A 17,067-nucleotide genomic window follows, 5' to 3' on the forward strand; every position below is an offset into this window, starting at 1 on the left:
CCACATGGCTCATTTCCTCACCTCCTTCAGTTCTTTGTTCATGGAGGCCTATCTTGACTATTCTGTTTAAAACTGCAAACAGCACCCTCTTCCCCATCTACTTCCACCCTTCCTTAACTAAGCTCTCCTTTTCCCTGGAGCATGTATCATATTCTAACGTAATATATAATTTACTTGTTTAGTATTTATTGTCAACTGCTGTCTCTTCTCGCTAAGTTTCATGAGTGCGGAGATCTTAGGGTTTTTGTTTGTTTGTTTGTTTTTTATAACCTAAAAACCTAGAACAGTGCCTGTCATAGACTAGTCACTCAATAAATATTTTTTGATAGTTGAATTATTATTACATTATACTAATTCCTGAATGAGCAAGTTTTCTCACAAACAGCTTAGGTTCACAGTTCCAATATGTGTTAAGTCCAGGGTAACCAACGGCTTTCTTTCATCTTGAAGATGTAAGATACATTTACAGCAAATGGAAAAGTGATCGTTCGGATTTTTAAAACAAGATATACTTTTATTTCCTTACTAAAATGTTCCATTGTGCATTTGTTTAAAAAAAGAAAAAGAAAGAAAACTTTCATTTATGTTGAAAATTTGTTGAGATAGACCACACTCTTCCTTGAAGTTATCCATGGCATTGAAGAAGTAACTATAACACCCACACTCTCAGCCTCACCTCTCTGATGATTGCCAAGGGTAATGCAATATTGAAACTATACATTCATCCAGAAGCTGCAAGAGGAGTTTCATCAAATGCCCTTAACATTAACCTCACTGTATCCTGAATGAACATGTAGCTCAAAGGACTTCAAACACTAACTCCGATTTTCTATCCATAGATTCAAAATTGTTCTGTTTTGTTAACTACCTTTCCTGGATTATCTTCAATCACAGCAGAGTTAGACTTTTCATAAATTGAATGGTTCATTCTTTGAATCATTTCTCCTCTTGAAAACTGTATTCTACAAGAACACATATCATGTCATTTTCTCTCCCTTTCATGTCTGAAAATATATCTTGACTTTTATTTTTATTATAACCTTCCTTTTACTAGTAAAATGCGACCAATTATGTGAATTAAAAAAATCTCAAAACTAAGTGAAATTCTGGCAAATGTGCTATAAACTAAATGGCCACAAAATGAAATTACATTACTAGACAAGGTACACCTTCTAGTGACCGGAGAAGAGTTGGTATGCTTTTGCCTTTAAACATAACATAAATAAGAACATCTGGCAGTTTTGACGTGGTACGCTCCCAAATAAATGAATTTCTGTGCATATTTTATCTTGTGTTTCTACATCTTGTTTCTCAAGCATACGGACTCTAATTTTTCTTTGTATTACCAGTACTTCCCACTTTCCTGCTGCATCTTGGGCAACAAAGGTTTGTTGAAAGAATGAAGAGAAAACAAAAAATAATGTGTGAATTTATGCTCTGAAGACTTCTTTTTCTCTATGTCCTTTGAAATATCTCCACTGGGAGGCAGCACATGACTTTAATAACAGATTGAGTGCGGGGGAAGTTGTGCTTAAAAGATGCCATTTAAAATATGGTAGTTCCAAGCATTTCACAGTAACAAATAGAAGAAAGAGATAATATTCTGACCTTCTTAATCTACTAAATTAATAGCTCTAAGGCTGGTTGTGCATTCAAATATTATCTCTTACTGAAGCTGCAAAACATCTAAGTAATAATGGCAGTGAAAATGTCTGGAAATGAATTCTCAGTGACAATTAGATGGTATTGTGGCTGGTGAGATTTAACTGAAATTATTATTTTTATCTCTACCAGTCATAACAATAAGATGTGCCTTGTATTTATTCTGTGTAATTCAAGGAATGGTCAGCAAGTAAATTTGTAAGATGTTTTCAAGAAATAATAAACATATTCCAACTCCTTAGCTATTTATTTTTTATTTTTTTATTTTTTGGCTTTTTTCCTGCATAATCGGAACACAGGCTGTTGGGTTAGCATGGGACATTTCCAGTGTCAGTCAGATATAATATAGAAGGGTTACTTTTATTTTTGTGGACCAATTTCACGCAGCTGTTTCTGCATCCAGGTTAATTCCAAAACTGTCCTCAGCAATAGGACATATGATTCCATTAATTAACTGTTTTGACCAGTAGTTTACACCAAACTTTCCATTTTCCTGCTTTTATTTTTAATCTACCTTCCTTCTTAAAACTTTACAACTCTCTTGTACATATTTTGCTAATTGAAATTTTTTTCTCCATAAATGCCAGGAACCTGATGAACAAACACATGGACAGAGAGAACATTTTTCGCATTTAAAAATAAAATCAATTACTGCATTCTCTGTGCAATGAGATCATGTATCTAGAAAAGTTATATTATAAACTAGGGCAAGTCTAGTCATTGACTACTGAAATTCATCCACTTGCAATGTTGTGACATATAACAAATAAACTCATTGTGCTGTATATACAAAACTGGAAGTTAAAATAAAATTTCTCTTTGAGTACCTCACATTTTTATCTTTAAAATTTTCCAAGAGCATGAGTAAAGCTGTTTATCAATAGAAAATATGTATATAATTTTTCTAAGTCCGTATTGGAACTGATATTGGTAATCCCCATTTTCAAATATAGGATCTCTTTGATTTCTAAAAATTTACCAAGTTTGTATTCTCGTGTAATGTTACTTGCCCAGATTGCAAGCATTTTAAATATTTTGTCTTCCTTTTGTCTTTTCTCAAAGAATAAATATTTTGTTTATTTTATTTCTTTTCTGTTCACCTTATTCTTCTTTGTTCTTTCCTCTCCCTTTTTTCAACCATTCTCATTCTAGCGTTGGAAATAGTAGATCTCAGTTTTGAAAACTGAGGATTTTACTATAGACAGGGGTATTTTTTTAAGTACAATTTTTCTATAATTAATTTTTCTATAATTTCTATAACCTCATTTTCATGAGGTTATAAATTTGGTTTATATGTGACCAGCCCTCCAAGGTACAGAAATCAAAAGACTAACCAAATATTTTCCTTCTTCATGATAAGTGATGCCAGGTTTTTAGCAAAATATTTGAAATCTCACTCCCTGATGCCTTATCCCTTCCATCAAGCTAACTCCAAGTTTTGTGTTCTATTACTTATATCATCCCACTTCCAAGAAGCAAACTCTGTATCAGTTAGAAATTTGTACCAATTATAGCTCATGCTTTGTTTAATAATAATTTTTTTTAAAAAAACAGTGGTTTAAACAAAATACAAATATATTTTCTCTTATATAAGAAATCTGGAGGATCTAGTCATTTATCTTTCTAATCTGTTATCCATAAAATCTTCTCAAGACCCTAGATAGCTGCTGAACTCTTGCCATTTTATTCACATTCCAGTCATCAAGGAGGCATGAGTAAGTTCTCCTTGGTGGAATTAGTTCTTTTAAGGACGCTCTCTTAGAATTTCCACCCAAAACTTCCACTGATATCTCATTGGCTCACAAGCTACAAGGCCCCGATAGCACCAAAGGAGACCAGGAATTTGTCTTTAATTTGGAGAGAAATATTCCCAAAAACTTAGAGTTCTGTTACCATGGAAGAAGGAGAGAACAACCTTGGAAAGCAAATGGCAGTCCCTGCCACAATGATTGTTACAGTTTTCTTTATAATAGTGGATTAATGGAAACACCCTACATGGCCTGAAGAATAATTGTTTAAATAAAATACAGTATATATTAAATACTGTCTTGATTTTTAAAATATTGATGTAGATTATTATTTTGGACATAGAAAGTTATCCATGGTATATTTCTGAGTGGGGAAAAAAAAAAAAAGCAGCATCTATAATATGATCTCATGTGTAAAATCGTGTTTGAAAAGTGTTTTTTTTAATGTTCACAATGATCAGGTAACTACTAGGGTCAGTCATTTTTTGTGTAATTTTACTTGATTTTTCATACTTCCTCTATGTTTTGAACTTTTACAATGAGCAAGCACTGCTTACATGATTACTGTGAAAATAAAAATCATCTTCAGTAATTCAAAAAGTCACTCTATAAAACTTTCTATTTCCACACCAATTTTCAGCCAATGGGGTTTTTAAGCTGCCCTTGTGACAACAACTTCATACTGATAACATTATAAACTGCACTGAATCTCAATTTTTAAGTAACATGACAATAACAAAACAATAGCAAGGACTGTTTGTAAAAGTCCTTATTTACTTTTTTGTCTTAGACTTTTGAACTCCTCTATCAGTTTTTAATATGTTGTTCAGTAGGAAAGTTTTTATTAATACCTTCTTATGTTTATGCAAGCAAGTTTTAATTGCAGTAATTAATCTTTTCAGGTAGCCATTGCCTTATTTTCATTCTTTTAGATATGAACATATGTAAGACTTTGTCACTGAGAAGTAAGTAAGATATTTGAAATCTAAGTCTACCTTTTCCATGTGTGTGACAGTAAGCCCTTTGCTTCATTCCCTGTATCTCTGAAATGGCTAGAATAATGACTCTTTTACTTACTTAAAAGGGTATTGCGAAAGTAAGATGAGATCATTGAGAGAAAATGTTTTGCAGAGTTAAAAGTAGCATTTATTATATTGGGTCAGGGTAGCTTATCTTAGAATCAAGGGGCTTATGCAACGTTGGGTTTTCTAAGCAGAGACTTTCCTCTTTGGTAATGCCCACAACACCTGCAGCCTATGTGGCCCAGCAGGTTGGTTGCTACTTCAAAGGGCAGCAGAAAATTGAGGGAAACAGGTGTTACAAGAATGAAGGCTAAATCACTAATCCAGAAATCCATCGTGAAAAAGCAGTCATAATTTTTTGCTTCACCTTGGGCTGGGTGGGTAAGCCTTAACTTTTTGTGTAAATTGTATTGTATTAAAGGATTTTAAAAAAATAGACGATGTGATTTTCTTAAAATATCACTTTGCAAGAAGCTCACTAATTCCAAACAGCTGAGAACTAAGTATTTTAAACTCCTTGCAGAGAAAAAAAAAATCCCAAAAGATTAAAGACAGATATCTCTTTCTCATTTAATGAAAGCAAAAACATAGCCTGCTTATAACAGTGGTCACTCTGAAAACGAAAACGCACATACACACTATTATATCATTTCCTTTGAAATGACATCTGGCTTAACCTCCATTTTCCAGGTGGAGAGAATTGGGGGTGGAGCATTGTGAGACTGCCTTTAGTGACAGTTGAATTTCCTCTTAATTAAATTGAACTGAGTAGTGCTAAAGGAACTTTAGGGTCTCCCCTTGGCTTGAGTATCCTGTTAAGCACCTGGACAAGCTTATATTGCCTTGGTAACCAAGCCAAAACCCTTTCTTAATGTTGAAAAGGGTGATTGATGCTACCGATTTACGATACTTTGGGAGAATTGTGGTTTCTCTCACCATGTAGATGAATTTTTGGTTTTCTTTTTTTCTGCTAAAATGATTTATGAGGTACATATAATAATGAATTCTTGATAACCCCCTATGTATATATAAAGTTATTTCTCAACTTTCTCATATAGCACTCCCCCACACCCACTGCCACTTTTCTGAGCTTTGTCCACTCTGATGAGAGCCTTCGCATCTGTGGTAGAGACGTGATTGGCAATGGCTTTTGAAACATGCATTCTGTCTGTCACCCCGCAGACAGAACAACCCAGGAACACTTTCATGATAATCAGACACCCCGGCACTGCACTGGTCTTCAACCCCTACATTGAGACCTGATCCAAGTAATTTCTTACACCTTAATGTTTTCATCTTTCAAACGGTTCGACTTTAAATATGTCGACGGAATATTTACATGGGACTTGTGTGAAATTTTCTTAGAGGAAAATTTACCTTTGTAATATTTTTGCTCACGCAACATTGTTTTGTTATTATTGTTGTAACAACTATTGAAATTTGTTTTCTCTCTTGCTTTTAGCCGTGTGAATACTGTGTCTTACATGGATGAACCTAGTCTGCGTGATGATGCCTCTCGCCTTACGGTTCAGATGGAAAACACCTATCAGCTGGGTGTGTTATGTCCTCACTCCTATTTTAAATTTCTAATTTTGTGAATGATATTTACTTAAAATGATATCTGATAGCCTGGCATTATCTTCATTAGTAGTACAATATACAGAATCTTAATTAATTGAGTAACTTGATGCTGCTTTAATTTCTTCCTCTGCAAAATGGGAACAACACTCATTGCCCATTTTTCTTTATCAGTGTTTCCTAAATACCATGCAATTCACTGGGTGGCACTGATATGCACTGTGTATTACTGAATTAAGAAGTTCATTGAATATTTTGGGGGTTATCTTGTGGAGTTATTTTATATATACTGAGTTAATGAAAGAGATATGCATTAAAGTTTTATCCAACAAAACCAACCAGCACTGTTGATAGGTGGAGAAAAAGCCTTCAAGGCAAAGGCAAATGATTTCTAGTCCCCTGTTGACAGAGATGTTTATCCCCTCACACTGAGGTTTTAAATATTTGAAAACAAAGATCTTTGCACCTGCCCCTATACTCCCAGGTGGAATCCCCAGTGAATATATTTTCCCATTCACGTTTCCTCATAGACCTACTTGTTTTCTCTAAATGTGTACCTGCCCACTATTATCTGAATCTATATATAATTACAGCTATATAGAAATTCCACAGAGACTTACCAATGACCAAAGGAAGACTCTATGGGCCAGAGTGGTTCCATCTGTGCCAGTTAACCTCAAGAAAATTATAGACCGTTCACACATCCCATTGGGCTTTGTAGCCAGTCTTCTACAGTATTCCCCAAGACTACATGAATTACACAGCTCCATAATTAGTCGGTCTACTGGTATTTTCACAGTGCTGTGGTAGACAACTAATATTCCTGCCATCCAATACACGTTTATACTTCTGGTAACCTTACCTAGTTGCCTTTGGGGAAGCCCCACCACTGCCACCATTACCAGTTTGGGTCCATAACATTCTGCTGAAGCTGCTGCTAGCCTCAGAGATGTAACAGGAACTGATTCTGGGATGGCATAGAACCCTTTGATTGGTCAAGCAAATCAAAGCCTTGATATTCAATTCAGAAATTGTTGTTTGGGCTGTCGAAGAAGCAGATCAGGCCCTGAAACCTGAAAGAATGTAGGAGCTATGGCAGCTTTTGCCATAGTGCCCTCACATGAAGGCTGAGATGGAGAGAGAACTAAATCCTAATGTCAGCATTTGAGTCTTGAATCCAAAGTACTCTTAGACTTTTCGATTAGACAAGCTAAGTTTGGGTCAGGTTTTCACTCACTTATAACTAAAAGATCTTAGCCACTTTGGACTCTGCATGCTGAAAGGGTTTGAATCAGATTTCAACAAAATAAAGGAGTTGAAATATGAAGACCTGTGCTTCTCCTTCATAAGAGTATATTTTCATAACATTTCCTCAAATCAACGAACTAAATCATCTTATGAGTTTTAGAAGTATTGGGTATTAAAACTACTTAGAAAAATAATTTTAGAAATACCTCAGTATAGATAAAGTGTTTTCCATATTTTATTACAAAAAAATCTTGTGAATTATTCTTTTACGATTAAAGTCTTTCATGCTTGACAATCCTTTTTTTAGGCATTCTTGTTAATAATCAAAACCATATTTTCATTTCTATTTGTTTCTGGGTTTATTTTGCATCTGAAAACTATTCTGGGCCTTTGGTAAAGATTTTCTCATATCTATAAAATGCAATGCTGACCAGAAGATTAGGGCGATGGGGTGGGGGTGGGGGGGGTGAAATCGATCAATCACCAGCATTACTGTGTTTAATTTTTCACATTCTATCCAACAATACTTGCATCATCTAAACACAGCTTAAATGTTTAGCATGTTTGTCCTCCTTTTATCTGTGTAATTGCAGCTACCAAGAATGAGATGAAATATAATTAATGAAAAAAAGAATGGAAAAATGAAGTATATTTCTTGTACCATTTACATTTGCTCATTAATTAATTACTGAAATATGCACGTAGGAAAAAATACAGGCTGTAGGACTGAATGTATCTAAATTTGAATACTAGTTTTGCCAAATCCTAGATAAATGATATTTCAGAAAGGTATTCAGCATCCTTGAATCTCAGTTTCTTTATCTGCAATTAGGGATAGTAGTCCACACATCACAGGGATACTGTGAGAATTAATTGAAGTAATGTATTTAAATTGCTTCTTCATTTATTATGTTATTGCTTCTTAAAGTGAGTGACTAAAATTTCACCTTAGGTCACTAAGCTTTCTATGACATCCAATATAATTTCCTATTACTTATGGAATGAGTTCTCCATGAGAATTTTTCTGGAGCGATGATTAAAGAGGTCCCTGTTTCTTTAAAAACATGAATCGTGAGCACCAAGTCAGACAAGAGCTCCTGGTGGTCATCTATGCTGCCACATTGAGACAGCCTGCTGAGAATGAAGGCAGCATAATATAAAGTAGAGTTTTAAGATAGGAAGAGAAAGAGACATCATTTGAGTTCAGCTTCCATGAGATGATCTGGCCCTGTCATCAGACACTTTTTTGGACGGAGTCTTTCAGTCCCTCAGCTCTGACTTCACTTTACCCCATAAGATCCTTCACCACTGCGGAGGCCTCATTACCTCTCTACTTACACCCTTGCTGGACTTCCTGCCTTCTCAGCAAGAGCAATCCCCATCTCTTCCCTCAGAATGAGGTAGCAACAACAGCAGCAATATATATCTAATGGGAGGTGAGGGGGTTTATATATGTGGCAGACGCTGTTCTAAATATTTTAAATAGTTCACCTCATTTAATCCTAACAAAAAACAATATGTGGTCATTCTTATTAATATCCCATTTGGAGAAGCAGAAATACAGATATATTAAATAACCAAATTTTTATGTTTTCTCTCTTAAATCTATTTTTAAGAACAAGTTTTTCTTTCTGATTCATCCTGACTTTCAGGTCTTTGATTTCTAAAAACATTTTTTTTCTTCTAATTAAAAAGTTTGCTCTAAAGAGAGAAAGGAAGGGAGGGAGGAGAAAAAAATCTTTGGCATTCACATTAGTAGACTCTGAAAGTAGCCTCCAGAGCTTATTTTGGAAGTCAAAAGCTGAACATTGTCTCTTTATCTCCGTGCATCTCAACATCCCCACCTGAGCAAGGATAATTCTGGCCATACAGGGGAAAGGTCACAAAGAAGTGAGAGAGAAAAGTCCATTACTATACTTTAAAATATTTCCAGAATAGAATCTGGTTAATGGGATTGTAAAAAGCTAAGCAAATTGCAGAAAGGACATTTTGGTACAGCTAGACACCAAGAGCTGCTGGAAACATAGACGCAAGTGCCACCAGGATTCTGTCTTTCCAGCACTAAACTGTGTGCGAGCTCTTTCTCTCACAGTGGCCTGGAACCCTTCCCACTGTGAAAAACATGGACTCCAGAATTCCTGAGGGTCACATATCATAGCACTTGCCACCCAAAAGAGCCTGACTTTTTTTTCCCCCTAGTTCTAGTTTAAAAATAAAAATTCCAAGAAAGGACTCTAATTGGCCTCACTTAGAGCAAGTGCTACACCTGGGCCAGTCAACCATAACCTAGACACGGGCTCAAAGGAAATGATGGTGGACCCTAAAGAACCACATGGTTGGTATAAGAAGAGGGCCGCTCCCGAGAAGGGGAGATGCTGGTCCCAAATGACAGGGAGGCATAGTAGGTAGACAAATACCTGCACTGAAGAAATTCACGATTTTCTAAAGGGAGCAATGCATAGTCACCAAAATACATGGCTAAATTTAGTTCCACGTGAGCAATTAAGTCAAGTAAGTTATGTGTGACATGAATGCTTGGTAGAAGGGAGTGAAAGAGAGAAGTATTGATCTAAAGGACATAATCTGTTTAATTTAGTCCAAGCTGGTAGTTTTTAAACTTTTTAAATAGAAAGGGAAATCACCCTTCATTTTCACTTCATTTCCCTGGAGTATGCAAGTGGAAATCTTCTAAAAGATCCATAGGAAGGTGACAGCAAGGCCTATATGTACCTGGGAGCTTACCTAAAGAGGCTGGTGTCCTATCTCTGACCGCCTAAAGCAGGAGGAATTAAGACCAACCTTTCACAGGTTTATAACTGCTTGTCTCTGTCCTATAGAGCAGAGATTCTTGCTGACTAAATATTGAGGTTAATCATCATACTTATCGTATCAGATGTCTCCATTTTACATGTCCAGATGCATTCCCCATACTGATTTCAATTTAATTGAACAATTCCTATATAATCATCAAAACATAAATACTATTTATTGAGCCTCATGAGGCTGACCTAACTCTATTATAGGCATGGGCTTCAACCTTCTGGTTAAGTTCAGCCAATGGGAAACTTTGGCAAGAAGTCAGAGGGAGGGAAGAGTATGAGCTGGATATTTATATCCACCCCTTCCCCCCTCCATCCCACCCTGTCTGTGGGTTCATTTCAGGCTGTTTGCATCCATAACAAAAGGACATAAACTTCTCTCAAGGCAGCCCTCTTCACATGCCTCATCTGGGATCTAGTAAGAGTTCACTTCTCAGATCTCTCAAGCCTGGGGGTAACACCCTCGATTTCACTAGCCAAGAGGTAGTTTCGTTTGTTATTTCCTACATCCTGCTCAGACTTCCCTAAGGAGACACTTTATTAAATCCTCCTGGAATTGTCCTAACTTTAGTGTACCTTGTGGTTCCTTAGACCTTGACAGATACAGTCATTAAAAATAAATACTTAAAAGATACTGATGACTATTAAAATAGAATTGGATGTGATTTTTGATCTCATTTCTTTATCCATATCAATTCAGAAAATAATGATTGAGCCTCTATACTCCAGGCCCTGGTTACATGCTCTTGTTGAATGATGACAGACAGATGATGAGGTTAATATTCCTGGGAGGTACAGGTAAGATTCCTGGGGTACAGGATAAAGAAGATCCATCTAAAGCTTCTGATCTGAACATAGGCTAAATGCAGTTAAAAATATAAGCTCTCCAGTCAGATAAACCTGGGAGTACATTCCAGCTCTGCCACTGTGTGATCCTGGGCAAGTTACTCAATGTATTTAAACCTCTGTTTTCCTATCTGAGAAATGAAGATAATGGTAAGATTCACCCCAGAGATTCACTGAAAGATTATATAAAGTAATGAATATAAAATTCTTATCACGGTTCCTGATTTGTAAAAAATGCTCAAAAAGTAACCATGATCAGTACTATGATTATCATCTATAAATATTTAATTCAATTTAAATTTAGAAATCATATAGTGAATATTTCTCATGCCTTTAACATTGTATTAGACTCTGTAGAGGATAAAATCTGATCTAGCATAACATTTCACTGGGGAGAAAGGCAGATATGTCTTAGCTGTTAGATGGCTTAGGAGCCAGGATAGCCATGGGGTCCCAGTGCATTGGAAGTACAGAGAAGAGAAGGATGGTTTTTACCCGAGGAGAGGAGGAAGGCTACCTACAGAAAATATTTGAGCTGGCCTTGAAACATGAGTAGTTATTTCTCAGATGAACAAGGTGTGAAAGGTATTCCATTTAAAAAGAACAGCATGAGCAAATGGACAGGCATCCTTTAAAAGACAGATGAAGTCCATGAATTGGAGCAGCCCCTGTATAGAGAGCTGTGAGGGTGAGAGAAGCTATAGGTTGGGTAGGAGCTTAATGCTAAGCCTTGCTAAGGGAAATATTGCAGTAAGATCTAGGTTTTAGAGCAATCCCTCCAGTAGTGTGGTACATAGATTGGAGGGGGAGATATAAGAGCTGGGGGGCAGTTGGAAAGAAGTCGAGACTCTGAAGTAAGTCATTAATAGTGGGAACTAGGAAGGAGGATACTTTCAATGTCAAACCTCAGTGGAATTGAGCATACTCTTTAGGTAGTCTGGTTAAAGAATGAGTCCATTGTCTTCTCACCCTTTGCCAGAGAACTGAATTAGGATGGCTTTTATCCTTAAATAGAGGCCACCCTGGAGATTAAATGTCTCTCCATGTTCCAGTACTCTTGGTTAGCCTATAGGGTGGGCGGATAAGACTTGAAATTACTTTTTAGAAAGAAATTTTGTCTGTATTTTCAGGTCCCACCAAACATTTTCCTGTGGTCATTGTCAATCACATTCTGAAAGATGTGTTAACTAACTATCTGCAAGAAGAACTATATGAACCAGAGCTCTGTAGACAGATGACAAAAACAATTTCTGAGGTAATGTGTGATTTGCCCGAAGTGTTAACTGTAACAAGAATATTTGCTGAAAGCACAAACCCCTACTTTTGAAGACAGCTAGTTTTCAGTAGTAGTAAAAATGTTTATTTATATTTTATTTTATTAAAATATTTATTAGGCCCTATTGTGTGTATAAAGAGCCTTTGTCTAAACAATTATTATGTGCATTATTTGCATGTATTTGTTTTAAAAAACGTGTAAAACTGCCCCATTTATTTAAAAAATATATTGTAAAAGATACAATGTTTTAATGGTCATTTTCTCTTCCCCTGGGCAGCTTCGACTGCCAGCAAATAGAGACATTGTGGCCTTTAAATACATTTTTATTTTTACCAACTAAAGTGCTGGCACTCCATCGGGTTTTCTCTACTTTCTTTTTTCTGACAAAGTCTTTAATAAACATTCATGATTAGTCATATTGCAGGAGACTCCAGATGTATGGTCCCTTAATGAGACACGAACAACATGGTATAACTCTAATGCCAACATTCTTTGAAGGAAAGCCATCTTGCCATAAATTTTCAAAGAATTTAATAAATCCATTAAATTACAGTTTTTCCATGTGCTTTAGAAAATGTAGATTTATTGCTGGCACTATCATTTTGTCTTGAAATGTCTATCTCATGACAACAGTTCTTGAAGGAAATCAGTTATGGTTCTACGACAATGAAAGTTTCTACAATGCATCAAGCTATTTTCTTAAAATTAAATCCACTATTATGTATGACAAAGAGTAAGACTCTTATGTTTCAATATGGCTACATGAGAGCCTCTTATTTTTCCTTTCAATCTTTAGGTTATTAAAGCCCAGATCAAAGACTTGATGATTCCACGATATAAGCTAATTGTGATTGTTCACATTGGACAACTAAATCGGCAGAGCATACTTATCGGAAGTAGATGCCTCTGGAATCCTAAAAGTGATACCTTTTCCTCTTATGTTTTCAGAAATTCTTCACTCTTTGCTCTTGCAAATGTCTATGCTGTTTACTTTGAATGATTGAAAATAAGAAATCTAGTACTTACTTTTTTAGATCAAGAAATAGGCTGTCTCTGTGTACACGAAAGTCTTACAACCCAAAAATTTGAGAAGGAAAAACATTAATATTTCAAACTACTGAAAATTTTTGGACTCTTTCATACTCTTGTAAAGATTGGGGTAGAGGAGGGTAGCACAAGGAAGACTCTTGTTTATTCCAAGAAGGAGTTGTCTTAATTCTGTTGCATTTTTTGTTCATAGACATAGATTCTTATTAAATATTATTTTTGGTGCTAATTATTTTAATTAGAGAGTTCGAATTTCCTGCAGTTTTTTAATGAAGAAAAGTTGTTTTTTAAATATGGCTCTGCACCCTGATCAATAAATAACAGTAGAATATTCCACATGGTATACACAAATGGTAAATGTTAATATGTCTCAGTGCTGCAGCATATAAAAGAAGACTGGCTTTCATTTTGTACTTAATAAATTGAGCAGCATTCATTAACTGCAATTATTGTTACATGTACCTGACAGTTGAAACTGCTGAGGTAGAATTAATGATTTCATAACAATTATCGTGGTCCCACAGGGCTTCAAGCTAAAACTAGAAGCTCTTGTGGGTTGCCTGCACTTTACAAAATTGTGAGAGAACTGAATGTTGACTCTTCAATAATGGAAACTATAAAATGAACAAAGGCTTTTTCAGGCACTGAAGTAAATGCTGTGATATTAAATATACATGATGCTTAATAGTAAATGTATCTGTAACACATAAAATCACGTACTGGAAAGAGACAGTTTTTAAATATACACTGCCTGATGTGCCTTTGAATAGATTTTCCTAGGCTAACAAATTTTTACACAAAACATACAGCTAGCAGCTTAACAAATAAAACATGTGTATTTACTATTTTGTTTCTATGAATTTAGTACTAAAGTGACCTAGTACAATTTTAAATGGATGGCACTAAAATTTACAGGGTTGAAATAGCTTATTATTCTGTTAGTTAATGTAGCTTGTACCATGGATCATTTATTTTTATGGAGCTTTCAGCCCTTTGTGTGTGTGTAAAATGATGCTGTGGTATTGTTCTTGGATAGTAAGTGGACCTTCTAGAAGACATTTGTTAAAGGTCAAAGACAAATCATACACATATGGAGAAAATTAGCAATACTACAGTCCTAAGGAAAATGTGACGTGTGAGTCACACCAAAAAGAATTCAACAAGTGGGAAAACAGTCAGTGCTTTATAGTTTCAAAATGTATTGATGTCTTACTTTTCCCCAAAACAATATGTAGTAAAATAAAAAAAGAAAGAAAGAAAGAAAGTATTCTTTTTCAGTTCCTTTCCTTCTGCTTATTCTGGCTTTTAAGATCGCTTTTTAAAATGAACTAGTCAGTTTTCAGGTTTTGTTGTTGTTGCTGTTGTTGTTAGTGTCTTAGTGAGAAAATGTCTATGTAATAATTTATCACAACTAATATCTGTCAATCTCCATAGGCCGGTTTAGAATCTGGATTATATTGTACATACAGTACGTAAATATACTTTGTATTTCCATTACACATTTGTGAGCATCTCTCCTCTCAGAACAATAGCATGAATCAATCAGAATGAAGAAAATTATTTCGTATGTAGCAAATTCATTATAAAAATGACTTTTTGTTTAGAGTTGTAAAATCTCATCCATGAGATCCTCTTACCATCTGTCCCAGGCTGTGTTAGGAATCAGACCTGAAAACATGGTGGCTGTTAAAAAGCAAAAAGGAAGCAGTTTGCCAGCATATGGCCGTGTACTGTAATTCGGATTGTCAATAGTGAGTTCTAGCAATTATATAGTAGTACAAGAATATACAGTAAAAACTCACTAATTGTGACTAACTTGGAAGAATGCTGGTTATCACAAAAGCCTTGTGATAGAAAATTTTGATGGATATGTTAGCTAATGCCGTGGTGGTAAGCATATTGCAATATATAAATGTATCAAATCAACATGTTGTTTACCTGATGGATATGTTAGCTAATGCGTGATGGTAAGCATATTGCAATATATAAATGTATCAAATCAACATGTTGTTTACCTTAAACTTACACAATGTTACGTCAGTTATATATACATGCTAAAAATTAAACTTTAAAAAAAAATGACACCATAAATTTGAGGGAATTGTTTTACTTAGAAACACCTTGAATTTTTTTGCTGTTCTTCCTTCTCAACGGTTGTTCCTAAAGTTCCATCCTTCTTCCTAGCCCTGCCATGTCCATCTCTGCCTTCAGTTATGCTTTTCTCTTCCACTTTTAGCAACTTTCTTTACTTTTCAGCATTAAACGCTGGCCTCACATCTTCTCTGACCGTCTCCATCCATTCCTTCCCTCCTGTTCTCTCTATCAGTCTCATATTTGAGCTCATGATATTCTCTAGTTAATTTTTTAATAATAGTTTTATTGCCCTTACTAGATTGAAAACATCTTGAAGACATGGACTACATATCCTGACAGCATCTAACAATAAAATTTAATGCATCTTAACTTTTCAAACAAAAATCGTGTTCATTGAGCGCACTGTGCTCAGTAACTACCAACTACAAAGATGCTAGTAACACAGTTTAATCCTAATGGAACTAGGATACTGTAAGGGTGATGAGTACACAAGTGACCACAGTATAGGCTAGAATACGTTTTCATAAAAAAAAAAAAAAAAGAAAAAGAAAAAGAAAATAAAAAGGTCCAGAATATCTTTATCTGATTAAGAGAATCAGGGAAGGCCTCATTAAGGAAGCAGCATTTATCTAGACTATAAAGGTGTTAAGTAGAATTTCAACAGACAGAGAAAGAAGTTTAGAGTAACGGAAGAATTCTCGACTGAGTAAAACAGTGTTCATGAAGATAAGTTGTCAGAACTAAGATTGGAAGGGTTCATGGATGGTAACCTGAATGTGGGCAAGAAAAGGACACTCGGACCATGGGTAGTCATCAAAGACTTTTCATTCTGCTAATGGTATGTGTGAAGTGACTCGAGATGAATCTGTCAGTAGAGAGCAGAAAGACCACTTATAACAAGTGAAAGGTAATGAGAGGCTAAACTATGCGTTGGCATTGAAATGGAAAGGAGAGGCCAGTTGTATGGGACATTTTAGGGACAAAGTCTTCATGATCAGGCACAGGGGAAGGAGTCAGAGTCAAATCTCAGACAACATGACAAAGCAGTTGAAAGTTTTAAGCTTAGGATGATTGCAATCTCAGGTCTGAGTCCTGCTGTCCCAGTCACCTTAAGTAAATTACAAAGTGACCTTAAATAGATTATTAACCTCAATAAGCCACAGCTTCTCTATCTCAAAGTAATGATAATGCTCGTAGGTATTTCACAAGGTTTTGGAGTGAGGCTAAGGGTGGTGGAGTGGGCATTGTTAGGGCTAGCCCCTTGAGACAGAACACTTACTCAAAGAGTATGCCGGGAGGGTCATGGGGGTGCAGCCTCTGCTTTCAAAAAACAGGCAGAAATACATATTGGCTAAGCTCTTAACAGTGCAATGCCTGATAGGAAACCCTATCAATAGTAGGGTTTGATTGCAGTTGAAAGTTGGAGTCTGGGCAACTAGGTCTTGTTCGCAAAAAGAAGGAAGTTGGCAGGAAGAATTTGAGGACTGAAATATTACATTTGAGTTTGCACTTGTTGAATTTGTGTTAATAATGGGACATTGAGAGGGAGATAGCCTTAGGCACCTGAAAAAACTGAGACTGGAGCTGGGCTACAACATCAAGGTGAGAGATTTAGACTTGGCAGTCATCCAAATTGAGACCTAACATCATGCCTTATAAAATATTCAGCAGCAGCAACTTCAGCGGTGTCGTCAGTACTAATAGCAAATTATGAAAAATTCAGTTAA

General features: G+C 35.7%; 1 protein-coding gene across 1 annotated transcript in view; it reads left to right on the forward strand.

Moving 5' to 3' along the window:
• The window catches only part of TCTEX1D1 (Tctex1 domain containing 1), a 22,273-nt gene extending 9,074 nt beyond the window's left edge, over positions 1 to 13,199 (forward strand). The window contains exons 2-4 of the mRNA XM_006919296.1: positions 5,895 to 5,986; positions 12,054 to 12,178; positions 12,996 to 13,199. Coding sequence (XP_006919358.1) covers positions 5,895 to 5,986; positions 12,054 to 12,178; positions 12,996 to 13,199 — 421 coding nt within the window. The remainder of the gene's footprint in view (positions 1 to 5,894; positions 5,987 to 12,053; positions 12,179 to 12,995) is intronic.
• Positions 13,200 to 17,067: the final 3,868 nt, after the last annotated feature.

The sequence above is a fragment of the Pteropus alecto genome, unplaced genomic scaffold (genome assembly GCF_000325575.1).
Source record: "Pteropus alecto unplaced genomic scaffold, ASM32557v1 scaffold25, whole genome shotgun sequence".
NCBI classification, from domain to species: domain Eukaryota; kingdom Metazoa; phylum Chordata; class Mammalia; order Chiroptera; family Pteropodidae; genus Pteropus; species Pteropus alecto.